This window comes from Hemicordylus capensis, chromosome 1 (genome assembly GCF_027244095.1).
Source record: "Hemicordylus capensis ecotype Gifberg chromosome 1, rHemCap1.1.pri, whole genome shotgun sequence".
Classification (NCBI taxonomy): Eukaryota; Metazoa; Chordata; class Lepidosauria; order Squamata; family Cordylidae; genus Hemicordylus; species Hemicordylus capensis.
In genome coordinates this window covers 246,684,485-246,712,228 of record NC_069657.1, presented here as the reverse complement: position 1 = coordinate 246,712,228, position 27,744 = coordinate 246,684,485, and the positions used below count along the sequence as shown (strand labels likewise).

The 27,744-nt window shown below is 45.3% G+C and overlaps 2 protein-coding genes across 5 annotated transcripts in view; one reads left to right on the top strand and one right to left on the bottom strand.

Annotated features, from left to right (window-relative positions):
• Positions 1–325: 325 nt before the first annotated feature.
• CENPQ (centromere protein Q) lies at positions 326–27,528 on the bottom strand. 3 transcript variants are annotated; one of them, XM_053284147.1, is made up of 9 exons: positions 27,329–27,528; positions 24,843–24,976; positions 15,182–15,239; positions 13,773–13,890; positions 10,087–10,155; positions 7,042–7,171; positions 1,844–1,963; positions 1,227–1,304; positions 326–919 (listed from the first exon to the last, which is right to left on the bottom strand). In XM_053284147.1, exons 2-9 carry the CDS (start codon positions 24,930–24,932, stop codon positions 803–805), a joined length of 780 nt encoding a protein of 259 aa, XP_053140122.1. In that variant the 5' UTR covers positions 24,933–24,976; positions 27,329–27,528; the 3' UTR covers positions 326–802. The 3 variants fall into 3 exon arrangements, with proteins under 3 accessions (XP_053140122.1, XP_053140119.1, XP_053140120.1); XM_053284144.1 differs by having other exon boundaries at positions 13,773–13,893; positions 27,329–27,527; XM_053284145.1 differs by having other exon boundaries at positions 13,773–13,893; positions 24,843–24,942; positions 27,329–27,527.
• MMUT (methylmalonyl-CoA mutase) overlaps positions 27,461–27,744 on the top strand; it is a 32,939-nt gene continuing 32,655 nt past the window's right edge. Inside the window, exon 1 of one of the 2 annotated variants that reach the window (XM_053284138.1) lies at positions 27,461–27,622. The gene's annotated coding sequence lies outside the window, so the exon portion shown is untranslated. The other variant, XM_053284135.1, reaches the window with a different exon arrangement.

The following is a 27,744-nucleotide window of genomic DNA, read 5'->3' as shown; positions in this document are numbered from 1 at the left end:
TTTGTGGTGCTGCCAATTCATTTGGCAGCTACTCGGGAACAGGCCTTCTCCGTTGCTGCCCCTGGACTCTGGAATGCACTCTCTATTGAAATAAGAGCCTCCCCATTTCTGGCAACTTTTAAAAAGGCACTGAGGACACATTTATTCATCCAAGCTTTTAATTAGATGTATAGTTTTAATATTTTTAATATTAAAAATATTTTTAAATGTTTTCAGTGTTTTAAACGATTGTAATTGTTAATTGATTTGATGTTTTAAATGATTTTAATTGTAAACCGCCCAGAAACGCGGTATAGAAATGTTTTAAATAAAAACAAACAAAGCCTTATGTTTAAGCCATTTTATTTGGTTCTCTGAAAAATACATGAAGTCTGAAAATTTAGATCTTCTAAGTAGGTACAGTTCTTTCATGGGAAACTAGGCTCTTGCCATCTTTGCATCCCCAGAATTGCAGAATATTACACCAAGCAATCAAACATACTGCAATAAAGGGAAACCCACATTATGCAAGTTCAGATACCAAAGTGACAAACAGAAAATATATTTTCAGGTAGAGGCTGAAACATGCCTCCAATCATGTAACAAATTGCAGCACATGGACGCACACACACGCGAAAAATGCAGGAATGCAATCTGGAAAGAACGTTATAAGAGAAGCATAGTCACCATGTTCTAAAAAATTGGTTAACACACATTATTATGTAGCCTTCCTTACATATGTCCATGCAGAATAAGACAATATGGGATATGGGTTGTGTCTCTGTTCTTCAGTAGGCAGCTTTCATGTACTAACTCACTTGATTCAGGAGTCCACCTTTTTACACGCCTTTTCAAGAGAAATCTTCATCTCTTCTGATTGCAGAATGGTATTCAAATTCTTAAGAATACTTTCTTGGTTTTGAATCTTCAGAATCTGCTCCTACAGAATGTGAAAAGGTAGAAAGCCTAAGAATACAAAGAAATAAAAACAATTTCTAACAAAATATTAGATAGTTCAAGGAGCAAGGAGAGATAAGGGCATGAAAGAGGAGCAGGCCTTCAGACCCAGCTGGAAATAGGAGGTGCCATTTAATCATTGCTTATGCGATTCAGAAGAAATGTGCACATGTATTCTTCAGGAATAGACCAGTCACATAAGATTTGTTCTTATTGTGCAATGACATAAAAGAGATGTTCAGAAGCAACCTCAGCAAGTCTTCAAAACCTGTTTCTTGTCCTCTGCTTACCTGAAACATGGGTGCTTTTATACTTTGTTTCGGGAGCTCAGGAAGAGCAAGGTCATCACTGTCATTTCTCTGGAGTAACTAGAGGCGAAGAGAGATAAAATATTGACCAACATGCTGATTACTGCTGCACTTGTGCAACCAGGTTGCACCAGTGCAAGGAGATTGTGTAGCTGCCATGAAGTTACATGGATTCTCAAAACTGTATAGCCCTTTAACACATGAGGCACGCCACACCTGTTGTGCAAGCACAACACTCATTTGGAATGTTTGCTCCAGACTTAAGGCAACTAGCTAGTGCAACAGCCTTGCCCAAATGCAGTGAAAGAATGCCAACCACTGAATATTATTTCAGGCTCTAGGAAGAAAATTCTATCTCATTCTCTCCCTTTAGATCCTTGTTTATTTTCCTTAATTATTTGAAAACTATTTTCAATTTAAACAAAAAGAATACTACTGCCTAGCAATGTTTTTAAATGCACATCCTTCCCAGATGGGTATATCAAAGAGGAAGAATGTCTCAAGATGTATTTCCCCTCTTCCTTGAACCTATGGAGAATCCAGGGGCAAACCAGATTCCTTTTTACAGTCTCAAAACTCCAACCCTATTTCCAAGGTACCTCACTTGCTGTTTCTTCCTCTGCTGCCAACTCCCGTTTTAATTCCTGTATTTTGTTGTGGAGACTCTGAATATTCTGCTCTCTAAGCTCTGCTGCTTGCACGGCTTTGTCTATTTCTTCCTGGGTTGAAAAAGAAAGGACAAGCGGAGGAATGTATTTTAAAGCAAGAAACCATCTGTTTAGCTCACATTCTGCCAGGATTAAGTGAGCTACCATTGTTACATACTAGACAGAAAGCTGATACAGCTCCAATATTACACAACTTTCCATGTTTCTACTTTATACAAAGACTGCAAAGATATCTCTTCTATTTGAAGATAAGAAAGACTTGTATGTTAATGCAACATGACTTACAACATGAAATCAGGAATCCAAGGGAGCAAGTTTACAATGACTAGATACTGGCCCATATGGTGCACAAGGCAACACTGGCATTCCTGGTTGGCTGGTACTGTAGCACATGCAGAAGACAGTCCTGGGTGTTGTGGAAGAACAGAGTGGTACAACTACTTAAAACAGCATGCCTGCACTTTCATAGTGCTAATTACACTGGAAACAATATAAGTTTCCCTGCGCAAGTGCAGGGGTGCTGTTTTCAGTAGCTGCACAATACGGCATTGGCTGCCTTCTATGTGCACAGCAGCACCAGCCAGCCAGGCATGCCAGCACTGCCTTGTGCATCAGGTGGGTCAATGACTCATGTTGGTCCTTTGTGGAAACAAACAGGTTGCTTACCTGTAACTTATGATCTGGATGGGGTCCATTGTAGCCATAAGAAATGGGTTCTGCGCCTGCGCAGGGACCTCGCGGGCTGATTAATTAGCTCCTCTTGACGCCCCCACCGCCTGCACGTGCTGTGTCTTGTCCGTTAAGATTGGTGGTTGGGGCGCCTCCTTTCAGTTTCTTGCAGACCGCCCATATGGACGATCCACAAGATAAACAGTCTCAATGTCCACCTACTGACTCTGCAGCGGGGATGGTTTGGGAGGGACTTATGGCTACAATGGACCCCATCCAGATCGTAAGTTACAGGTAAACAACCTGTTTATCTGGATGAGGTCCATTGTATCCATAAGAAATGGGTGATTAGCAAGCTTCCCCCTTAAGGAGGTGGGTGAAGACGACCCTTGGCCTATGCTAATACCCTCTTTAGAACAGTTCTCCCAAAATTCGCCTCCCGCGCCATTCTCAAATCTATAGCATAATGCTTGACGAATGGTAGCTGGGAAGACCATGTGGCTGTCATGCAGATATCTGACATCTTGATGCCCGACAGATGGGCTGCTGATGTTGCATACGCCCTCGTAGAATGGGCTCGCACCGTCTTGGGCGGTGTCACCTTCTGACATTTATAAGCATAAAAGATAAGCTCCACAAGCCAATGTGCTAAGCGTTGCCGAGATATTGGGCGGCCTTTACACTGTCCCTTATACGAGATGAAGAGCTTCCTACTCTTCCGGAAAGCATGAGTCCAATCCAGGTAATATAGAAGCGCCCTCCTCACATCTAACGTGTGTAGTGCCTTCTCCAAATCTGTCTCCGCATCCTGAAAGAAGGTTGGCAGGATTATCTCCTGATTCAAATGAAACTCCGTCATCACCTTTGTGCGGAAATGTGGATCAAGCCGCATCACAACTTTGTGAGGATAGAACTGCATGTAAGGCTTATCCATACGCAGAGCTGTCAATTCGCTTACACGCTTAGCCGTTGTGATTGCTATCAAGAAAGCAGTTTTTAATGACAGAAGTTTAATGGGTATCGTTGCCAAAGGCTCAAATGGAGGTTCTGTAAGAGCCGACAACACCAAAGACAAACTCCACTGTTCCATAGGGTAATGTACAGGCGGGTACAAGTTGTTAAGGCCCTTTAAGAAGCGCTTACACTCCGGGTGGGAAAACACCGTGGAGTCATCCCAACCCCTGTGCTTCGCTGAAATGGCCACCAGATGTAGTTTAATAGAGACGTTTGCCAGGCCCTTCAACTTCAGCGAAGTCAGGTACATCAACACCTCTCATGGAGAAGCGCACAAAGGTTTGATCCCCTTCGCTCTCATGTAAGCTTGATAGCGCTTCCACTTACAAACGTAATTACGCCTTGTTGACTCACGTCTACTATTTAAGAGAATATTCTTCAAAACCCTATTTTCCAGGCAGTTATCTTCAGCACCTGGATCTCCGGATGTAACACTTTTCCTTGCTCTCTGTGCAACAGGTCCGCCTTTTGCGGGAGCCTGCGGAAATTGCCCCCCGACAACTGCAGCAGCGGGGCAAACCACGGCTGACGCGGCCACCAAGGAGTTAGAAGGATGCAACTCGATCTGTCTCTCATCACCCGTGCTACTGTGCAACCCAACAGAGGTAGCAGCGGAAACAGATACAGCAGCCCCACATTCCAGGTGTGTCGAAATGCATCCCCTAGGGAGCCCTGGCCCATGCCCGCACGAGAACAGTAGTTGACACACTTTTTGTTGGCAAGAGTTGCAAACAAGTCTATTGAGGGGACCCCCCCAGTCCTTGAACACCTGCCCGAGGTATACAGTCTTTATCTCCCACTCGTGCCTTTGGCCATAGTCCGTGATCCTGCTCAGGTCGTCGGCCAAGCAATTGTCTACCCCCCATATGTGGATTGCCATCGGGTAGACTGAGTGCTGAACGCACCAATTCCAAATATTTTGGGCTAGCAGACACAACGTTAAGGAGACTGTCCCCCCGGTGATTGTGGTAGGCGATAGCCGTCGTGTTGTCCAGTTGTAGTTGCACTGTCTGCCCAGTGACCATGGGCTGGAATGCCTTGAGGGCTAGGAACACTGCCATCAGCTCTAAATAGTTGATGTGCTGCTGAGTTTGCGGTAGTTTCCAAGTCCCCTGGATGCAGTGCCCCATACAGTGCGCCCCCCATCCTGTTAAGGACGCATCGTAGTCACCTGGCACATTGGAACTTGCGCCACGAACCCCACACCTCGAACCAGGTTGCGCTCCTCCCTCCACCAGTGCAGACTCTTTAACACCACTGGTGACATGGTCAAGCGCATGTTCTGACTGTCCACATTGGGGCAAAAATTGCTGAGAAACCACAGCTGTAGTGTGCGCATGTGTAAACGTGTATATTGCACCATCGTTGTACATGACACCATCAGTCCCAGGAGCCGTTGAATCTGCACAGCAGGTTGCATTGGGGTTTGCACAAATTGCTGGACGAGCAATTGTATCTGGCAAATGCGTTCCAATGGCAAAAAAGCTCTTTGCAAGCTCAAATCGAGTACTGCCCCGATGAAGCTCACCTGAGTCATTGGCTCGAGATGCGACTTCTTCCAATTGATGCTGATTCCAAGGTCCTCCAACAGGTCCACCACCTGTTGAATTTGCCTCTTTAAGTGCTCCCTGTCGCGATTGATCAAAAGTCAATTGTCTAAATACGGGTAAATCATTATCCCTTGAGTCCTTAGGTAGGCCACCACAACTGCCATCACCTTCGTAAATACCCGGGGTGCTGTTGACAGACCAAACAGGAGCACCGTGTATTGAAATATCTGACTTCCTACAGTAAACCTGAGGGACTTCCAGTAATTCTCTTGGATGCCGATATGGAAGTAGGCATCCTTTAAATCTAGTGTAGCTGCCCACGTCCCGTGTATCAACAGGGGAAGGATAGACTGCAGGGTAATCATTCTGAATTTCCTGGTCACGATGTAACAGTTGAGAGCCCTCAAGTCCATTATAGCTCGGATCCCGCCATCTCTCTTCGAGATCTGGAAGTAGCGGGAATAAAAGCCCGTCAGTCTGTTCGCCCACTGCACAGGTGTTATCGCTTGCTTCTCCAACAACACCTTGACCTCCGTCTGAAGAATTTCTGTGGCTGGCGTGAATGTCAGCCCTAAAAATGGAGGCTTGGTCTCGAATTCCAACGCATATCCTGTCTGCACTATACGCAAGACCCACCCATCTGATGTTATATTGTGCCTGTCGATGTCGATGCCAACTCACAAGCCTGCCCGGTCAATGTCGAAGCTGGATCCCCCACCATCGATGCCGTAGCCAATGTCGAGGTTGGAGCCAATGTCGAGGTCGTAACGGACTCATCCGAGTCACCTTCAAAAGCTTGAGCAGACACTGGGGACGGGGTACGATGCACTCTCAACTCATGTGCAGCGCCCTTAGCCCTATCTTCCCCTCGACAGTCTCGATCCTTGTGTCTCTTTTTCTTCGACACCTCCTTAGGTCTCTTGAAAACAGCAGACTCTTTAGTGCCCGGTAAAGCGGTTTTAGCCTGCTGCTGTGCAGTTCCACTAGTACCCAGTTCTGGGGAGCTCGATGTCGACCGAGCGCTTGACATCGATCGAGTGCCCGACATCGAAGGGGAGTCCGGGGAAGCGCCCGGCCGGGGCGTCAGCGGGCGGAGAGCCTCATCATATAGAGCCGCCCCGAGATGTAGCACCCTATTTTGCCTCATTTGTTTTGAGAACGAACAGCAAACCTTACAAGTCGCCGTATTATGCTCTTCCCCCAGGCACACTAAACAAGCGTCGTGATGATCCGTCGACAGTAGTTTGGCTCGGCATTTAATACACCGTTTGAAGGTTTTTTTCACCTCCATACTTGCCAAATCAGATGGTTGTAAGAATAAGCAATGTCCGAGTTCCGTTCCACGTCACAACAAGAAGGCAAACAATCTTTCTCCAAGTTTGTCCGTTTAGAATTAAACAATGCCAAGTTCCGTTCCAAGGTCAAGCCAATAAAACAAGTAATCTAGCAACCAAGTAGTCCGTTTAGAAGAATGCGTAAACCAGTTCAGTCCAAGTATCAAGCCAATAGTTTCCAAACTGAGGAGCAACAGCTATGAGGTCTGATCGCTTTGGCGGTCAAAGAGAAACTGAAAGGAGGCGCCCCAACCGCCAATCTGGCGGTAGGGGCGTCGAGAGGAGCTAATTAATCAGCCCGCGAGGTCCCTGCGCAGGCGCAGAACCCATTTCTTATGGATACAATGGACCTCATCCAGATCTGTTTGTTATGAAGTTTATGACAGTTATTTTCTCCTCTCCTATTTCAGAGAATGCAAAGGATAAAAAGAACAAGAACTATCAGCAGGAGACCACATCCTCTTCTTCATGGAATGGATGCTTCTTTCACCAATATTCATCATTTATTCACTGACAGCATCCCATACAGACATTCAAGATTCACCCTCCATTCCTTCCTCACCTCCAGTTCTGCCAAACCTTCTTCCAAAGCTGCAGACTTTTTTTTCTCCTCTGCTAGAATCCTATGTATTTTCTCCAGGCTCTTCAACTTCTCCACAGGAACTCTTAGGGTCTCAAAACGTTTGAGAAGCCTTGATCAAAATGATAAACAAATTACCACTTTACTTTATGAGCAATAGGAATAATTATATTTATATGTGCACTTTTATATCACCTTTTCGACAAGCAACTGGCCACAAAGTCAATATGCAAAGTTATTAACATTATGCCAGGCCTAATGCAACTCACTTAGCACTAGTGGCTTTATTACAAATGTTATATTCACAAAACAATTTGGATTAAATTGACATTAGAGACATCTTCCCCTATGGCCCATCCCAGTCTCTCAGATTGACTCAGCATACTCTTAATATGACCAATGCATCCATTTAGAACACCACATACACCAAGGGAAGCATTTAAGTGGTTGCCCAAAACTGTGGGACTTCTTTCAAAGGAGAAATTTTATTCCCAGTCAGGAATTAGGAGATCAGGAGGCCAAGCAACTTCTAGCTTCTCTTCATTCTAGGTTCTTTCTGAAAGATATACAAACCATTCAGGCAGGGTTCTATGATCAGTGCTGAAGCTTTATTAAGTTAATAAACAATGTAACAGCAATATAACAAGGAAGTATAATAATCACTAGTTAAAACCCAGCCATATAACCCATAAAGTGAATCACTAGTTCCATTCCCAACTACAAATATCTCCCAACAGCTCTTTAGTCACCCATTCCTGTTTAAGGTAAGACACTCTCCTGCCCCCCCACCACTCCGCCTTTTCTCTTCCTTTCTTAAGCCCAACTTACTTATTCCCAAACTTAAATTATCACCCACTGAGTGGGCTGGTTTTGTTCATTGTCAGCTTTTCTTCAGAAGTTTAAGAGTTACAGTCATTACCCGTTTCTGTTTTAAAGAACACTGTCATGGTCATTTTTACAAAAATCTGTCATCTATTGACCAATTTCTACTCTCTTTTAACCCTATTGTAACTTCAATTTCCTCCAACCTAACATCTTTGTCCCTTGGGTCAGAAACTACTTATCAGTGAGTATCATTTTATCCCTTTATTAATGCATATATCATCAAAACCTAAATACTATTTTGTAATACCTTCCCCCACTAGAAACATGCCAAAGATCAAGCTTGAGCACCATCTGAAAGTAGAGCAACATGTTTTTATCTGCACAGTCTGGTATGCATTCTAACACTTGTAATGCCTTACCTAGGTGATGTTTTTTATATAATGTTTGAATTATATTGCCTACTCAGTGAATGTAAGATCCATAAAAATTTACTAGGGACTTTGCAGTTGTTGATTTTAAGATGTTAGGGATGGGATTAAATAATAATGTATAGTAATTGGTTAATATAATGGTTTATTTGCTATTAAGGTGGTTTGAGGGGCATTAAGCCTGACTAAAAAAGGGCAGTCTTCACTCTCCTCCTGAAAGCTGAGGGAAAGGGAGCCATGCAGACCATAACAGAAAGCAAGCTCCACAACCTGGGGGCAATAACTGAGCAGGCCCTGTCCCGCATGCTCCACAAACAGGCTTCAGCAGGTGTCAGCATGTGGAGCAGAGCGCTTCCAGCCGATCTAGTCAGGTGGGTAGATTCAGCTGGGAGCAGGCGGCCCATGAGGTACCCAGGACCCAAGCCATTCAGGGCTTTAAAGGTAGTAACCAGCACCTTGAATTGTACCCAGAAACAGCCTGGGAACTAGTGCGGTGCTTCAAGGCTGGAGTAATATGTGCACTGCAAGCAGTCCAAGAAATCAATCTGGCAGCTGCATTCTGCACTATCTGTAGTTTCTGAATACTTTTCAAGGGCAGCTCCATGTAGAGTGCATTCCAATAAGGGCAGCTCCATGTAGAGTGCATTCCAATAATTCAAATGCAACATGACTAAGGCATGGATGACAGAGGCCAGATCAGCCTTTCAAGGAGGAGAGAAGCTGGTGCACCAACCAAGTTGAGCAAATGTACTCCTGGCCACTGCCACCACCTGATTTTCTAGGAGCAGTGCCAGATTCAGGAGAACCCCCAAGGAGCAAACCTGATCATTCAGAATGTTTTCATTCGTCACCTTCTTGTCTTTCATATCTTTCAATTTACTAGCATCTGATTTTATTATTATTATTATTTCTTCTTCATCTTTGTTAGCTACCCCATAACAAATTGTTCTCTGAGTGGCTCACAACACAACATTAAAACATTGAATAAAAACACATAGGGCACATCAAATTATAATACCCCACAAAAAACCCAATACAAAACAATTTAAAAACTTGTTATATCTTTAACCTCTAATATGTTGAAAAAGAGATGCCTACAGTTCCAAACAAGCCTTGCTTACTCAGTTTACTGACTATCCTAGAAACATTTTAGTTGCTTCACTTCACAGCAGTACCCCTTTTATATTACTGGGAGAGAACTGTACTGGAGGGGAGACAGAAGAGAGATTTCCAAAAAATCAATTAGATCAGGAATGACCAACTTCCGTATTCTGAGGGGCCACTATGCTCTCAAGCTAGCAATCTGGGAGCTGAAAGGATGTTTTGTCACACAAGCGGAACCCTTCATAGGTGCACTGGCTGCATAATAAAGTGGACATGAACTTGCAATAAGAACTTCACAGTTAAGGGGCACATATACTTAGAGCTGAGACACTACATATAAAGTCCCAAAGAGAGATACAACATTAAAATCTTCTCCCTCTTACAATCTGGACAGAATTTTTGTTTTCTTCATAAGTGGAGCCATGGCCAAATATTTTACTATGTGTATGATTAAGAGTAGATTGCCCGGGGTCATATAAAATGGTGCTGAGGGTCTAATCCAGCCTCCGGGCTGCCAGCTAGACATCCGTGTATTAGAATATCATTAAGGCTGCAATTCTAAGAGTACATACCAGGAAATAAACCCTATTACGCCTATAAACATACTTAGAACCATGCTGCATGAACATGTGCTTCTCTTTTATTTCTGTTGCTATTCTATAATCATTACCTTTCCTTGAGAATGTTTAGGTGCATTTCAACTTCCCTGTGATTCAATGTGTTTTCATATAAAAGAGATCTGAAAGAAGAGAGGTAAACATTATGATTTTTCCCCACTCCCATTTGGAAAAAGTAGCAGTAATTTGCTGCTACTGCTAGAAATGTCTTACGATCAATTTTATCTATTTATTTATTTATTTATTGTATTTCTATACAGCCTGATATAGAAATCTCCAGGTGGTGTACAAGTTAAAAAATATAAAACCAATAAAAATAGATAAAAACAGTCTCAATAATAAAAAAAGATATTAAAATGTAAATGTCAGTTAAAAGCCTGGGAAAACAGGTACGTCTTAAGGTTCTTCTGCCTGGAGCTGACAGGCGACCACTCGCTCAATCACCTCGCCCAAGGAAGATTAGAAACAGTTCTGTAATTAGCCAATTCTGAGGGGTCCAATGCACATTTCTTCAGATAAGGAGGTGAGTCTCACGATCAGAAATAAGCCAAGTTAGGCAAGGGTCAAGAGAACAAGTTGTGGGAGGCACAATCCTAAGCAGTTTGTCCACATCCTCAGAGTAACAAACTGAAAGTGATCCAATTAAATCCGACAAGAGGAGTTCCTGGACATGTCAACAATAGACTCTACAATAACTGTGGAGTCTAGTTCAGCACTTGTTTTGTATTGGGAATACAAGATATTGTATCCTCAAAAAAGTCATTAAAGACATCACAGTGAGTGACAGATAGTTCTAAATTCAAGGCAGAGTGGGCATGAACTAGCCCCCTCACAACCCTAGACAACCCAGCTGGACGTGAATTTGCGGAAGCAATGCTGGCAGGAAAGAACCACTTCTTAGCCACCTGCACTGCCAGAGCATAGATTTTCAAATGTGATCTGTGTTGCAATCTGTCGGATTCGTACCACTTGTGCTCTAATTGTCTACCTCGCCACTTCAGCTCCCATAGTTCTTCCAAGTACCATAGGGCTGACTTTAAAGCAGGTCGGAGGGAACTCTTAGGAGCAATTCTGTCTACTGCTCTAGTGAGTTCATTATTCCATATGTATACCAGAGCATCGACAAAATCACTAGCAGAGCCAACTTGAAACCTACTGGATCCAAGAACCTTCTTGGGCGGACCAACCTAATGGGTCCTTCATTCCTGCAGAGGTGGGTTGTGGTTGCAAGTTCTACCTTGACCAGATGGTGATCAGTCCATCACCGTGGGGAGTTGATAGGAATCTGCAGCCACAGAACACCACCCTGATCGGAGCACAAGACCAGCATCATGCGTCGGTCTAGAGACCACTTGGGATAGGCCCATAGTCGTCCTGGCCACTATCAACTCCTGAGCCGCTCCTAAAAACCCAGTCCCAAAATGGATATTGAAGTCCAACACCACCAACAACTTGGGCCACTCCAATGCCAACTCCACAACTAGGACCATCAGCTCAGGTACTCCGTTGGGCAGCGGGGTGATCGGTACACCAAAAGAAGTCCCAATCTATCCTTGGTCCCTAGACTTAGGTACACACATTCAAAATAGGCCAATTCCCTGACAGGGATCCTGGTAAGGGAAATGGTGTTTTTATAGACCACAGTCACCCCGCCCACATCCTCTCATCTGCTCCACCACGGAGCAACCTACTGGGAAAAGCTTGGACCAAACTGGGCCACTAGCCTCACCTGACCAGGTCTCTGTAATGCATACCAGGTCAATGCCTTAATCCATGATCAGGTCATGGATGATCTCAGACTTATTTGAGACCAACCTGGCATTACAAAGTAATAAGATGAGGTTCAGTAGGTTGTAGCCACTGCTCTCATAGAAATTAAATTTCTGATTTCCCTTCCCCTTTAATGGCCTGCTGACCTACCAGAGCTTGATCTTCCTCAATTCCCCACCACCACTGGAATGGCTGTCCCAGAGATGTCCCCCAACCTCCCCATCTCTGAATAACTCAATTGTCAGGAAAATGTTTTGTTGAACACTCAGTGTAATCCATTGCACAGGATATCCAAAGAATGGACTAGGCTGATGCTGGTCTTGGTTTCCTGACCTCTCTTCAGAACAGGCAAACAATATGATGGCTCATTAAAAATGACATCTCCTTGTATACCAGTTTCAAATAGATGCTGGCCGACATGATGGGTAGCCCTCCATCAACAGTAAGGACCCTCCAAGGCTGCTGCACAACTTAAAAAGCAGTCATGATGGTGTAATAATGGGGCTGCTGAATGACTTAAAATCTCTTCTGGGCAGCAGCACAGCACTCCTTGCAATGGAAGACTGTCACCTCCCTTTCATGTCCTGTTTGTGATCTTCCCCAAGGCATCTGGTTGGGCTATATGGATCTTGGTCTGGCTCAGTGAGGCAATGTTTGTGTCATTTTTTGGACCACGGGGCTCAACAATTCCCAGGTACCAACTCACTATAGCTCCTGGAAATTTAGATGCGGTGCCTGAGCAAGGCAACAGATGGAGGAATGAGCAAAGAAGGCAAGGGCAAGTTGCTCCTTCCTTCTCCCTCTCTGTTCCACCGGGGGGAGGGGCAGATTCCTCATCTTGCTTGCCTCCATCCTGCTTATGTACTCTTCTGGAAGGTGATGTACCAATGCAACCAGGAGAAATCAGGAACCAAAGTGGGGACAGCTTGCTCCGTTTCCCTCCTGGTCAGGTCAGTCCATCACTTGCCTAAGCCAAATGGATGTGATCAGGAAGACAAGGGAGCAACCTACCCACACCTTGCTTACTCACTCACTCACTCCTCCTGATAATGTCCAAGCCATCGCCTGCCTAAGCCAGATGAATGCACCTGCTTCTGCCTTGCTTGCTCACTCCTCTTCCTGCATCTGTCTGGCTCAAGTAAGCAACGGGTGGACACAACCAAGAGGAGGAATGAGGGGAAAGTGGGGATGGGTTGCTTCCTTGTCTTTCTGGTCACATCCATTTGGCTTAGGCAGGCGATGGACTGACCTGACCATGAGGAAAACAGAGCAACCTGTCCCTACTTTGCTTCCTCATTCCTCCTCCTGGTCACATCAGTCAATCACCTTAAAGAGGAGTAAACAAGCAGGGTGGAGCAAGCAAGGTGAGCAGTCTGCCCCTCTATGGAACAGAGAGTGTTGATGGGGGCAAGCAGCTAGTCCACCTCCCATGGAGCAGGGGCAGTCTGGTTCCTAGGGCCAAAGAAAATTGTCAAGGCTTGGCTCATCTAATAACTAAGGCCATACCTATCGGGGAGTAAGCCCATTAAGCTCAATGGACCTTAGTTCTAAGTTAACATGCTTAGGACTACACTCTAGACTAACACCTTTTCATTCTCAGAGATATGTTTAATTAGCTCAACATTAAAAGTTATAGCTATTGAGAAGAACAGCCTTGCTGGATCAGGCCCAAGGCCGATCTAATCCAGCATCCTGTTTCACATAGTGGCCACCAGATGCCTGGGAAACCCCCAGGCAAGAGCTGAGGGCATGCCCTCTCTCCAGCTGCTGCTCCCCAGCAACTGATATTTCGGGGCATCTTGCCTCTGAGGCTGGAAGTAACCCATAGCCATCAGACTAGCAACCATTGATAGATTTGTTCTCCGTGAACTTATCTAAGCCCTTTTAAAAGCCATCCAGGCTGATTGAGGACACAAATGAAGCTTCTTAAGGGGAAAAAATGCAGAATTGATAGACTGTTGGTACTTACATAATCAACCATTTCATCATGGATTCCAGGTGCACTTTGGCGCTCTTTGAGAGTGGCTGCCATTTTGCTCTTTGGCCTGGAGTCACCTTCACTACTTTTGTGTGTGAAGAAGTTGTTTCTGCTGGCAGAGAGCAGTAGACATGTTCATCACTGTGACATTTTTTTAGAATACTGAGTAGTACTGTATGGCATTTACTTGATACTATACAATACATAAATGATGGCAGGATCACTATATAACACAATCCTTTTTCTAAGGATTTTTACCTTTTAAGTGGCATCTGTTTTATCTTTTTCCAGCTAAAGACTTGAAATCAAATGACAAAGCACTGGATTGTATTAAATCTGTAGGGTTTATGTAACTTTCTAATCTACCGTAAATACAAGGCAGGTAAAAATACTTGGACACAATAATGTAAAAGAGACAAGATACTATGAAAACACCACTATTAAACAAAAAATGCCAAACAACTCCAGCTACTAAATTTCAACATAGATTGGTGTTTCCCAGACAGGCACGTGGGACACAAGTTCTTTTCTGAACTAAAACTGGGTGCATATTTCACTCTTACAATCAAAGATAAACATGCACTCTCTCAATCAGTTGTTGATTGCATATTAGCAGGGGGCGGGGGAATCAATGCTTCACAGAGCCCCCAATTCAACCAAGTGGCAGATACATCCAAGACAGTTGATTAATTTTGCAGGCACACTTCAACCACTCTCATGGCACACAGTTGGGGGTTTACTGGTTTAAACCAGGGGTGTAAGGTCCATTGGACAATTGTCCCTTTAATTAAAAAAAACCCCACCCACCCCCACAAAAAAAGTCCTATAAGTGGCTTGTTTCATGGCAGAACATTCAAAAATTGTCTGGAACTGAAGCCCCACTTTAGACGATCAGTTCATCCCCATATGGAAGAATCTAGGAACATGGGAAGCTGCCATATACTGAGTCAGACCATTGGTCTACCTAGCTCAGTATTGTCTTCACAGACTGGCAGCGGCTTCTCCAAGGTTGCAGGCAGGAATCTCTCTCAGCCCTATCCTATCAGCCAGGGAGGGAACGTGAAACCTTCTGCTCTTCCCAGAGCGGCTCCATCCCCTAAGGGGGAAGATCTTACAGTGCTCACACTTCTAGTCTCCCTTTCATATGCAACCAGGGTGGACCTTGCTTAGCTAAGGGGACAAGTCATGCTTGCTACCATAAGACCAGTTCTTCTCTCTGAGGAGGAATCTGATCTTTGCCTTCATTTAAAAAAAACAAACAATCCCCTTTCTGCCCCAGCCTTTAGATCACCTGGAATGACTTGGCATAGGGCTTTGGTATTGAGCAGAGATGTGTAAAACACTAAGAGAAACTGGTCATTATTTATGCAAAGATGAGGAAAATGTAAACAATGTAGTACCTTCTGGGGACTCTGTTCTCAGTTGCATCCGCTTCTTCCTGACTGCTTGTGTACCTTGCTAAAGAGAAACAAAATATGAAACAGATGCATTTGGAAATGTTTTAACAGCAATAGTTTTTAAAAAAATATACACATACAATACAGATACAATCTGGCTCACAACACATTTAAGCTGAAGTCTTTAGTGGCTTCTGTTGTTTAAACCTCTATATAGCCTTGCTCTTCCTAGTCTATTTTTCTTGTTTTAACTTTATTCTCTTCCTGGCCCCTTTGTTTCCCTAACACTAATTTTCTAATTAAAACTGCACTTCTCTGTGCTATTTCTTGTCCTTGTATTTCTCTCATACCGATCCAGATTTCACATGTTCTCTCCATACATTGGAATATTGAGTGGAGAGAAAATATCCACATATTGAGGGGATTCTCACGATCAGTGAAGAGCCATAAGGGAGGTTGCAGGGAGAACGGGCTTGCGAGCACGCGGGGCAAACTGGAGAGACCCCTCCAAGCCCGGGAGGCTACTTGCAGCCTCCCGGTGGGGGCAGTGGCGGCTGGTGACTCTTGGGATTGGGTGGGTGCCAGGCAGATGGGCAGAGCCAAAGTGGGTGGCGCAGGGGTGGAGCAAAAAAACAAAACCCAACACTAACTGCTGTGGGCATATAGGAAGTAAAAGGTAAAGTTGTGCCATTGAGTCGGTGTCGACTCCTGGCAACCACAGAGCCATGTGGTTTTCTTTTGGTAGAATACAGGAGGGGATTACCACTGCCTCCTCCCATGCAGTATGAGATGATGCCTTTCAGCATTTTCCTATATCTCTGCAGCCTGATATAGGAGTCTGGGAAACATAGCAGTGGGGATTCTAACCAGCAACCTCTTGCTCCCTAGGCAAGTTACTTCCTCACTGCGCCATTAGGTGGCTATGTCATTCCAAGAAACATACTTGTAAAAGCCTCTGCACTCAAAGACACCCATTTTCAGACAGTTATAAAAACATGCCATGAGTACATGTTTTGGCATACTTTGAAAATGTTTTGTTGGTTGTTTTTTAAAGGTTAAGAACTCTCTCTCTCTCACACACACACACCATGGGGCTTCTCTCCCATGTGCAACACACACATGGTTCATGGGGGTGGCAGGGGGAGAGAGAGCAACATGGTAGCTTGACCAAGGGGAACAAATCACACACACACACACACACACACGAACAACAAAGAGTTTACTTTCAAACAGCAAATGTTTTCCTTTCCTTCTTGGTTGGAGGGAGACCCTCAGTCCAACACAGCCAGCTACCTGGGCTGTGCAGTTCCATATAAATTCTAAGAATGGGAGGAGCACAAGACTCCAGGAGAACCAATAGGGCTGGGAGGAAAGTTAACCCTTTCTTGACTGTCTGCTCCTGCTGATCTCCAAGGCCTGCCTTGAAGAGCTTCAGGCTTCAGCGATGCCTATGCATAGGCCTCTCTGGAAGCCTGGCCCACCTGCCAACTTCTTACTATTTCAGAAATGCCTAACAGAGAGTTTTAAAATATATATCGATCATTTCCCTCTCTCATTTTACTTGTAATCTGTCTGGCTCTGTAGCTTTGGTGTATTTAAAAATGCTAAAAACAAACGAAAAACCCACCCAAACCCTCCACAAATCAAGTTGTTATTTCCACATAGTACAAGCATGAGGGGCTTATAATTATTTTTCCCATTTACAGCTTGCTCTTTCCAGGGGCAGGAGGAGCCATGCCTATTCCGCTGTCCTGCACAAAGAAATTGCTGGGTGCGGGGGGTGGGTGGGTGGGTGGCTTGGCAGTAGGGATGTGCAAGGCTCCAAACCGGTCCGGTCTGGCACGGGGGGTGGGGTGGGGTGGGGTTTGTCGCTTTAAGGGCGGGGGGGTACTTATACCCCCCCGCGCTGTGTTTTTTGATAAAGATTCTGGGGCTGCATCGTTCCTCCCTGCCGCCCCTGCCCCCGTCGTTAGCCTGCCAGTGCCAAAGTCAGTAACATGCATGCGCCCGTTCCGCCACGTGTGCGTACTTGTCACCGCTGCGCGCGCGCTCCGCAGACATCACACGTTGACGTGTGACGTCTGCGGAGCGCGCGCGGCGGCAGGTGCCCCTGCCCCTGTCGTTGCTAGTGCCGAAGTCAGTAACACACATGCTAGTGCCGAAGTTGACGTGCGACGTCTGCAGAGCGCGCGCGGCGGCAGGTGCACACGCGCGGCGGAACAGGCGCATGCGTGTTACTGACTTCAGCACTGGCAGGCTAACGACGGGGGCAGGGGCAGCAGGGAGGAATGCTGCCCTTAAAGCTACAACCCCCCTCCGTGCCGAACCGGCTCGGAACCTGACCGGTTCGGCGGCCTCCAGCGTGGCCTCCTAACCGGTTCAGGCACATCCCTACTTGGCAGGGCCCCGGAGTGCAAAACTAGGGAGGCGGGTGTAAAAAACTTCTAAGCTACCCCTTCTGTTTTATAAATAAAACTGTCTGCAGATTGCAACTATGGGAAGATTAGATTCCCAGTTTGTGAAATGATGGTTTTTAAATCATGGCAGACCTGGCAGGAAATTAGTAATTATTGCAAGTTCATGATAATAAAAGTGCAAATAAAGCATGCATTTAGCAGGGGTGACCCTTTCATGTGGTAGGGCAAAGTGGTCGCTTCAGGTACAGACCTGAGAAGAGGGGCAGGGGGCTACCTACACATTTTGTTTTGTGTTGATGAGTTCCTCAAAGGTGCCCAAACACACACAATCTGACAATTACATAAACTTAACTCACATAATCTGAGGCTCAATAAACAAAATAAATGGTCTCTCAGCAAGTTCTGCTCTCAGCACACTGCACAAGAGTGAATGGCGATTGCCCGTCTCTTCCTTCAGAAGACTAGAACAAGGACTGCTCCCGGCCACACTGATTGCTAGTCAGAGGCAGAGGAAGCTGTCAATCAGTATGATGTCTTCCTGATAGGGCTATTTGAATTCAGCCCATCTTTTGACAACAAAGGCAATCCATGGGATTGGCTCCTGCCTTATGAACACTGTTATGTGAAACTGTTTCGTGGGCTCTTATAGGTGTTTAAGGAATTTTACTACCAGTGCCCACTATATGTCAACACTGCAGGCTTGCAAGCTACAGGCAGGGAAGTGCAGGGCTGCAGTGACTGAGTCAGTCAGACCTGAAATGGTGGCGGAGGACAGAATGGCTGACAATTATTATTGTTTTTGGACCATTTTTATTAGTTTCTTTGGACATTTTGGTCTTTTTGGGGGGTGGGAATTGCCCACCCTGCCCTAAGTGAAGAGCCTCCACTGGGTGGGGGGTCTACTCGTGTGTCGCTGCATGCCTCAGCAACACACAAGCAAAAAGACGAGGTTAAGAGAGCACTCGCTCCGTTAACCTCGTCTTAGGGGAAGGGTTTTTATGAGGCTTAGCTACCGGGAGCTGCGTGGCTCCCATTGCAGCACACGGCCACACAAAAGCGGGCTAGGCCTTAGCCCACTTTTGGCCAATTGTGAAAATCGCCTGATTGTGTTCTCTCCACAACCCACTACATTGCCTTCTTGCCCAAGCCCCTGTTATCTGATTGTCAGGGAAAAAATTGACGCCACCTTGCTATATGCAGTGGAACAGGGAATTGGAAACGCAGGTCCATCCATCTTGATGGAAGGCACCTCTGTCTGCTGTCAGGGACAGAAGGGTGGAGCCCCCACCTCCACAATAACAAATCCACAACTATGCCAGGACTTAGATCATCAAAGAACTTTGGTGACTCAATTGTACTAAAACAGATTATTTCTGTGCAGTGGAAAATAGAACCTTCTTCTCCAACACCAGTTATACATGTTATGCAAGCTAACAACTTCCACAGTTCCAAACTCAAGCCCTAGAGACTATAGCAGGTCTAGTCTGATCTATTTAACACTTGCACATCAGAAGCACTAACAATACAACTTATGTGTCTATGTTCCATAAACAGTATCTTGGTGTTGTGGCAAAAATGGACATGATAAACTTTTAACTCTGCCAAAATGGTACAAGTGGTTGCAGCTTCTTCCTCACACCAACCCACCTTCCAAAAAATCCCCCCAAAAACCCACTCTGCAGACATTTTGCTACTTTTTTCAAGAACATGTAGCACTCGCAAATACCGTTATTCCTTTACTGAATTCAACAGTGATATGGTCCACTTTTTGAACAACTCCATCCTCTAGTGGTCAATCCAAGGTAACTTTACATACAGTAATTTCTCCCACCTTAGGTTTTCCCAGTATAGGCTAAAACGGTAATCTTCATTATTTTTTCAAGCAGGAGGCTACTCTGGCAGAAAACCTTTACTGCCATTTTCCAAAATGCTGATCTCTGCACAGTACTGTGCTTTTCTCAGTACTGGGAGGGTCCTTGAAGAGAGATGGAGCCTTCTCTTAAGAGCTCTAGCAGGAAAGTATTGGGAAGCACACTCTGTTCACACCTTTCAAGATGGTGAAGGGGCTCAAGAGGGCTCAATTTCCCTTAAAGGACCACCCCCACCCCCGGATTCTGGGCAGAACAAAGCACTGCACAGTGAGAACGGTTGTCTCCACATGGTCCCAGGAGGACTGTGCAGAGTACTGAGCTTCAACCAAAGTTTCACACAGGCCCAATGAACAGTTAGTAAGGGGGGCACACTTAGAGTTGATGGGGGCTGCCACCAGCCCTGGGACCTTGCAATGAAGAACATTGTGCTAAAAGGCTATTTAAAAAAAACAACACAAAAAACCCCCCTTGCATTTATGAGTATTTATAGGTAAAAAGTATCTAGCACATTTATTTATTATTGTTGACATTATATACCTTTCATTAAAGCAATCTCAAGGCATTTAATAAAACATTTATAAGCAATACAAAAACACCAGGTTGCTCACCTGTAACTACTGATCTTGTAGAGATCCGTCGACATCCATAAGAATGGGTACTGCACCTGTGCAGGAACCTCACAGTAGAATGCCGCAGCTCATCAAGATGACCGAGCCCTGCCTCCACGCCTACAGCATGCTATTTAAAGGCAGGCCATGCGCCATGTTCTTCAGTTCTTGGACAACCGCCATGGAGGATGGTAATTCTGAATCAGGTGAATTTATCATCAAAGGAGTATAGCATACACACTCAATACGCACATAGCATAGCACTACTGCAGAAGGGTGGTTCAGGAGGGTCAACGGATCTCTTACGGATCTTGACGGATCAATAGTTACAGTTGAGCAACCTGTTTATCTGGATCAAGATCCATCAAGATCCATAAGAATGGATGTTTAGCTAGCTCCCAAGAGGAGGAAGGTGCAGCAGTAGCTGTTTTAACACCCCCTTCAAAATGCTTCTCCCAAAGATCATCTCGGTAGCAAAACGCACGTCTATGGCGTAATGCTTGACAAAAGGTAACTGTGGACCAAGTTGCTGCTTTACAGATGTCCGTAAAGGTTTCCCCCAATAGATGTGAAGCTGATGAAGCATAGACATGGGTGGAGTGGGCTATGATTGCTTCAGGCAGTTACACATTTTGTGACTTGTAGGTCAGCATAATAACTCCAACTAGCCATTTGGACATTCTTTGTCTGGAAATACAGAAGCCTCTCATAGAGCCCTTGTATGCCACAAATAAACACTTGGTGGATCTGAAGTCCTTAGTGCAGTCCAGGTAATATAAAATACCCTCCACACATCCAAGGAGTGCACTGCACATTCTAAAGGTGTAGATGGATCCCTGAATAACGTAGGGAGAACAATGTTCTGGTTGAGGTAGAAGTCGGACACTACCTTGGGTAGAAAGTCTGGGACCATATGCATTAGCACTTTATCAGGATAGATTCTGGCGTATGGTGAATCAGTCCGCAGTGCTGTCAATTCACTAATGCATTTGGCTGTAGTTATGGCAAGCAAGAAGGCAGTTTTCAAGGTCACTAATTTGATAGATGCAGAACTCATTGGTTCAAATGGAGCCTTGGTTAAGCCAAAAGGACCAAGGAGATGCTCCACAGATGTGCGAATGGGTGGATACAAATTCATGAGCCCTTTCAGGAAAGCCTTACTATCTGTGTGCGAAAAGTCTTCCCATCACAGCCCAAATGTTTTGAAGAGCTACTAGATGCACCTTTAAAGATGCATTAGCCAACCCATGTGATTTTAGATTAGTCAAGTAGAGGAGCACATCCTTGATTGTGGCTTGTCTAGGTGGAAACCCATGCGTCCTTGCATAAGCTTTGAAACGAAGCCACTTACTAAGGTAATTTCGCCTGGTGGAAGACTTCCTTTGATTAAGTAGGAAATTACTCAAAAGCCGATTTGCCATGCTGTTAGACGGGAAGTGAGAACGTCTGGATGCAGGACCTTACCATGGCCTAGTATCATGAGATCTACCTCTTGTGGTAGTATCTGGTATTGGTGGGCTGACAGTTTGAATACCTGTGGAAACCATGGTTGCCTTGGCCACCATGGAGTCACCAGGATACACAATGTAGGAGCAGTCAGAAGGCGGGCAACCACTCAGCTGATCAGTGGTCATGACAGAAACATATATAGGATCTCCTGCTTCAAGTCCAACTGGAAGGCATCCCCCAGTGATCTCGGGTCGTGACCTGCCCTGGAGCAGAAACGATTGCACTTTGTGTTCCCTGAGGTGGCAAAGAGATCTATAGTTGGCGTTATCCAACTCATGAAGAGAGGTGAAATATAATCTGTCTTGATTTCCCATTCGTGTTGTTGTTGTTCTTGTTGTTGGAAATTCAACTTAAGTCATCCGCCAGGATGTTGTCCAGGCCTTTTATGTGGATGGCTATCAGGTAGACCTGATGCACCAATGCCATAGTTGTAGGCTGAGTGCACATAGCAGATGTCAGAGGCAAGAAAGACTTTGGTTGTGAGGATCTCCAGGATTGGTCCTCTTGAAAATTATAAGGTAAGCCAGGGGACCTGGTCCCCAGAGTCACCGATGCAAGAGCTGCCTCTGCAGCTGATGACTGCATGAAGCCAGATGAATGCGACAAAGATGGGCCTGCCAAATGGGCAGCAAAGACAAAGCCAGAGTGCGTTGGTCAAACGACTGAGCCATAACCGATTCCTTAGGAGTTCTCAAATCAGAAGATTGTGGAGGGAAACACTTAAATGTCAGTGTAGAACACGGGTGGGAAACCTTGGCCCTCCAGCTGTTTTTGAACTACAACTCCCATCATCCCCAGCCACAATTAGCTGGGGATGGTGGGAGTTGTAGTTAAAAAACAGCTGGAGGGCCAAGGTTCCCCACCCCTGATGTAGAAGGAGTGCTTGACTCAGAATCCGGTATGGAAAGCAAGGTGCGGGCAGTGGTAGGATCCAATAATACATCCCTGTCCCCTTTCACTTCTTCGACATTGAATGCTGGTATCGGGGCTTGGCATCGTGGAGTCACCAATCTGGATGCCGACAACACTGGAGTGTTTAAAGTGGAAAACGGAACTTGCATAGCCAGTGTTGATGGAAGTTGTGACACCGATGGAGACTTTCTGTGTCCTTTAGGCATCACTGGGTCCAAAGAGTTCAAGTGGGGGCTGGAGACAGAGCCGAGAATGAGCCCTCGATGTTGACAGTCTTGGTGTCAAAGAGCGGTCAACATAGAGAGGTTTTTCCGAAGTGGGCTGCAACTCCTTCTTTGACGCTGAGGTTTTCAATGTCGAGTGAGGGAGGTTGGTCTTGACTGCTGTTGCTAAGGATTTCAGTGGCAGGCTTTGTAGACTGGACGGGGACGGCATTCTATATTTTGTCAAGTCCACAGTCTTTGACTTCTTCGGTCATGAAGAATTTTATTTTATTTATTTATTATTTTTATTTTTTTTTATTTACATTTTATATCCCGCTCTTCCTCCAAGGAGCCCAGAGCGGTGTACTACATACTTAAGTTTCTCCTCACAACAACCCTGTGAAGTAGGTTAGGCTGAGAAAGAAGTGACTGACCCAGAGTCACCCAGCTAGTATCATGGCTGAATAGAGATTTGAACTTTGGACTCCCCGGTCCTAGTCCAGCACTCTAGCTACTACACCATGCTGGTGTGAACGTTTTTCCTTTGACATCTAATGTCCTGGTGTCAAAGTAGGAGTTAACTTTGAAGGAGCTTTTGGACTTTTAATAGTGGTTGATGTCAACCACTGTAATGGTTTCGAGGAAGTTGGCTTTGGAGTAGAAGTCAAGTCTTTAGAAGCCGATGTAGAAGTTCCTTAACACAGTGTCGAAGGGCTTAACACCTTGGCATAAATGGCGGTGTGAAGCCGCAAAGCCCATTTTTTCACATCTGTTTAGAAAATGTCAAGCATATCTTGCAAGAGGAGATATTGTGCTCCTCTCCTAAGCAAATCAGACATAGATCGTGGAGGTCTTTTGAGGGAAGCTTGGCATTACAGCCCATGCACCTCTTCAAAGTCTGTTTCTCCTCAGCCACGTTAGGGTTATCCAAATTCGTAGTTTAGGTCAATTCAAAGGTCATATTAATGCTGACAAAGTCTGGAAGCCATTCCCAAGTCAAATACCGAAATTAGCACTTCGTTTTTTAATAGATGAGCTCACATGAAGAACTTTTACCGATGAGGAGCAACAGCCCAAGGACTGAAAGGAACGGCGGTCGGAAAAGAACTGAAGAACACGGCGAACAGCCCACTTTTAAATAGCATGCAGTGTCTCCAATCCCCACAATTGAGATGCAGCCAAGAAGGCTATCATGGTATCAAACGCCACTGAGAGGTCCAGCAGAACCAACAGGGATACACTTCCCCACACAGCCCCTGGTGTAGGTAATCTACTAGAGCAGGCATCCTCAAACTGCAGCCCTCCAGATGTTGCTGAACTACAATTCCCATCATCCCAGCCACAATACATTGTAGCTGGGGGTGATGGGAATTGTAGTTCAGCAACATCTGGAGGGCCGCAGTTTGGGGATGCCTGCACTAGAGCAACCAAGGCAGTTTCAGTCCTATACCCATGATGGAAGCCAGACTGAAAGTGGTCTAGATGATCCGTATAATCCAAGACCCTCTGCAGCTGGGACACTATCACATGCTTTGTTGCCTTGCCCCAAAAGGGAAGGTTAGAAACAGGTCTGTAGTTGTCCAGTGTTTTACAGTATTCAAATAACTTCACTTATGTTACCTATCACATAGATCTGCATTATCTCCATATTACAAATTAAGGGGCTGAGACTAGAAAAAACATGTCTTACAACAACTGAGTTCATGGGAAAAGCTCACCGATTTGTAGCTTCTTCACTACTATATTACACCAGTTGTTCCCAGACTATGTCACTACATACTACAGATAGGGATCATATGATGGGATATTTCCCAAAAGAAAAAATTCCATACACATACTAAATTGGCAGGCCAGGCAAAAGGCTAAATTAGAATGCTTCTTCCTAATAACACATTTACTGTGTGAAGGAGTATTTTGTGTTGAGGAGCATTCAATAAAGGGTTGTTCCAACCTGCAGTCTGAAGTGGTACAGCTGAGACCAAGTCTTACCACCTTTCCTAAACCTGTGTGAACAAGGCCACAGACTGTATTCATCAATCATGTGTGTTTACCATTAAGGCAATGAACATCTTAATTTTTGTTAAGTGAAACCTCACTCAGTGAAACTATTCTTCTTCCCACACCTTGCCTTTCATATTACTTACTTCTCTCTCAGGGTTCCTTTTTCTTTTTTCACCTTTTCCTTTCTTTTTGCCAGAAGATTCTGGTTGATCTTGAGACGCCTTCACTTTCATGATTCCTCTTCTTAATCAAACAGAAGAAAAGTGGCACTTTGTGACTTAAATAAACAAAAATTACAAGAAATACAGAGATAATCAATTTCCAAACACCTGAGTGTGACTGAACGGGGTGGGGGGGGTGATATTTGCTTAAACAGAACATAATGCTTTATGCATTTAAATGCAGTGCTCCTTGATAGCTTTGCAAAGGAGCCATAAGCCTTAATTGTAACCTTGTGACAGTGTTCTCCACTGAAAGGCTTGGGAGCCAGTGGTGGCACCCATCAACCCTAAGTGCAGCTTCCTAACTAATTGTTAATTGTACCTGCGAGAAGCACTGGCTGAAGCTGAATGCTCTGCACAGCCTCCCAGCACCACTGTGGAGGTAACTGTTACCACTATGCAAGCTGCAATTTTACCCAGCACTGGTGGGGCTTCATTGGTCTCCAGGGTTACACACAGAGATCCTATATACCCATTTTTAAAGAACTACAGCGGCTGCCAATAAATTTCCCGGGAAAATACAAAGCATTGGTTATTACCTATAAAGCCCTAAATGGTTTGGGTCCAACACTTTCTTCTTCACAAACCACACCACCTATTAAGATCATTTGGGGAGGTTTGGCTGCAGTTGCCACCGGCTCAGTTGGTGGCAACTTGAAACTGGGCCTTTTCAAGGGTTGCCCAAGGACTCTGGAACACATTTCTTAATGAAATTAGAGCCTCCCCTCCTCTGGATGTTTTTAAGAAGGCCTGAAGACATACCCATTTAGTCAGGCTTTTAGTTTATAGTTTTAGCATTTTTATCTGTATATTAAACCATTTTTATTGTGTTAATGTTTCAATCGTTGTGTTTTTAGATTGTGAACTAGAGATGTTCACGGAACTGCAGAGGCGTGGTCCGGTGCCAGAGGGGGTCTCCCTTTAAGGGCGGGGGGGTTGCACTTACACCTCCCGCCTCTTTTCCCCCCCGGCGCTCCCTTTTTTTGAAACGATTTTTGGGCAGCAGTGTTCCTCCCTGCCGCCTCTGCCCCAGTTGTTAGCCGGAAATAACAAGCATGCATGTGCCTGCCGCCACACTCATGCTGCACACGTCGCACATTATGTGTGCACACGACGTGTGATATGTGTGACCTCCGGCACCGCCAGACTAAGATACTACGCAAAGGTATCTTAGTCACCACAAAAAAGTATCAGTGCATGTACGCAAGTTACACAAATCGCACAAACACAAAATTTGCATAAATGTTACAAAAGAGTAAGCCTGATATTTCCAATGGCTCTTCTCTTCTGTAACATCATTTGTGCATTTGCACAACTTGGCTGATGTACCCTTGTGTGGTATGTCAGCCACTGATTTCAGTGGGTCTAGTTGTCCCCTGCTCAAGATCTAATTATACAGTTGCAATTCTATGTTCACTTATGTGAAAGTAAGGTCCATTAAATAGAGTGGAGGTTATGTACAACTAAAGTTTGTAAGATCAGGCTATAAGATAGCAGTCCTACAAACATAAGCAACACGGGGAGGACAACCTTCTCCCCTTATAGCCCAAGTCCTGGGTCTTTCTTCTTCCAAATGAAGTATTTTGTACCAGGTGATTCTCCTCCTTACTCCATGAAAGTCTCTCTGGGGGTTTGTGTGATTGCCATGTGATGGAGAACAGAATGTTCTTGATTGTCTTGCTGTCCATTTTGGCTTGGGCAGCTATTCCTTGCTGCTGGAGATTTCCCCTTCCTCAAGGCCACAGATAGCATCCCTCACATGTGTACGTCCATATATACATAGCTCTAATTATACCTTCTTTGGGAAATTACTTTTTAGAAGATGTATTTCTGCATACTTTGGGCTTCCCCTCTGGGTGTGCAGAAGATTTAGGTTTGTCTGCTGATGGCCCTGCTTTGATGTTTAACCACAAACTAGAGTTGTCAACTTTTGCAGTTTAGAAACAAAGTGTTGCAGTGCATCTCCACCCCTCACAGGAGTGGTCTTGTTCAGGGCTCCAGTCAGCCTGGAACATGGGTCTTGTAGTGCTTGCAAGGGGGACCATTTTCTTTCCTACATTCTTGCAGTCCTCCTCCAATGCACTGTATAGTGCCAAAGGGCTCACAGTTGGACTGGCTGCCAGCCCTGGACCTGAGCATTTTATTGCTATATAGCTGGTAATGGGCGGTGGCGAGGAGCAACTTCATAGTATGCATCTCCCCACTGCCAAGAACTCGCGGGAGATTTGCCCAGGACTACAGCTCCCAGCATGCAAAGGGCCTCTCAACACCCGAGACTGTAAACAAAGGTGGACGCGTTGCATCCTGGCAGTCGTAGTCACAGTAAACTTAACTCTTCTCAAGCACAGTGGTGCCGCCGCCGCCACACACACCCCGGTATCATTGCTGCTACAGTGCTCCCCGCCTACCTGTCCCTGGGGCTTGAAATCTCTCGCTCCGGGACACACCGTTTTCCTCATGCGAAAGCCACAGACCAACCCATGAGTCTTCTCTGTTTCTATTTGGGTAGCCAAGCCGACAAGCAGAAGGCGTTAGGAAAACTTTCCCGCGGCTTGAATGCGCGCAAGGGCGCAGGCGCAAAACCGTGGCGCTGAGAGAGTAAGAGTGCGACTGCGCGCCTGGGAAGGGCGATAGACTGCAGACGCGCCTGCGCGAAGCGTCTTCCTCCCTTCCTCTCTCCCCGAGAGGTGCAAGTGTCGCAGGTACCGCCGAGGGTGGGTGGTGACTGACTTAGTAAGAGGACTTGGGCATCTCTCCCTTTTTTGTGAGGTTTCAGTCTCTGAGCTTCCAGCTTAAGTAAGCTCACGCTGAGGTGCCTTGTATG

Excerpts from the sequence above, each read along its gene's own strand:
- CENPQ (XM_053284144.1), bottom strand. The coding sequence starts at position 24,932 with ATGAAAGTGAAGGCGTCTCAAGATCAACCAGAATCTTCTGGCAAAAAG. Across the intron at positions 13,894-15,181 it reads GAGAACAGAGTCCCCAGAAG|CAGAAACAACTTCTTCACAC; the intron begins GTACTACATTGT and ends GCTCTCTGCCAG. Across the intron at positions 1,305-1,843 it reads AGGAAGAAACAGCAAGTGAG|TTACTCCAGAGAAATGACAG; the intron begins GTACCTTGGAAA and ends CTTCGCCTCTAG.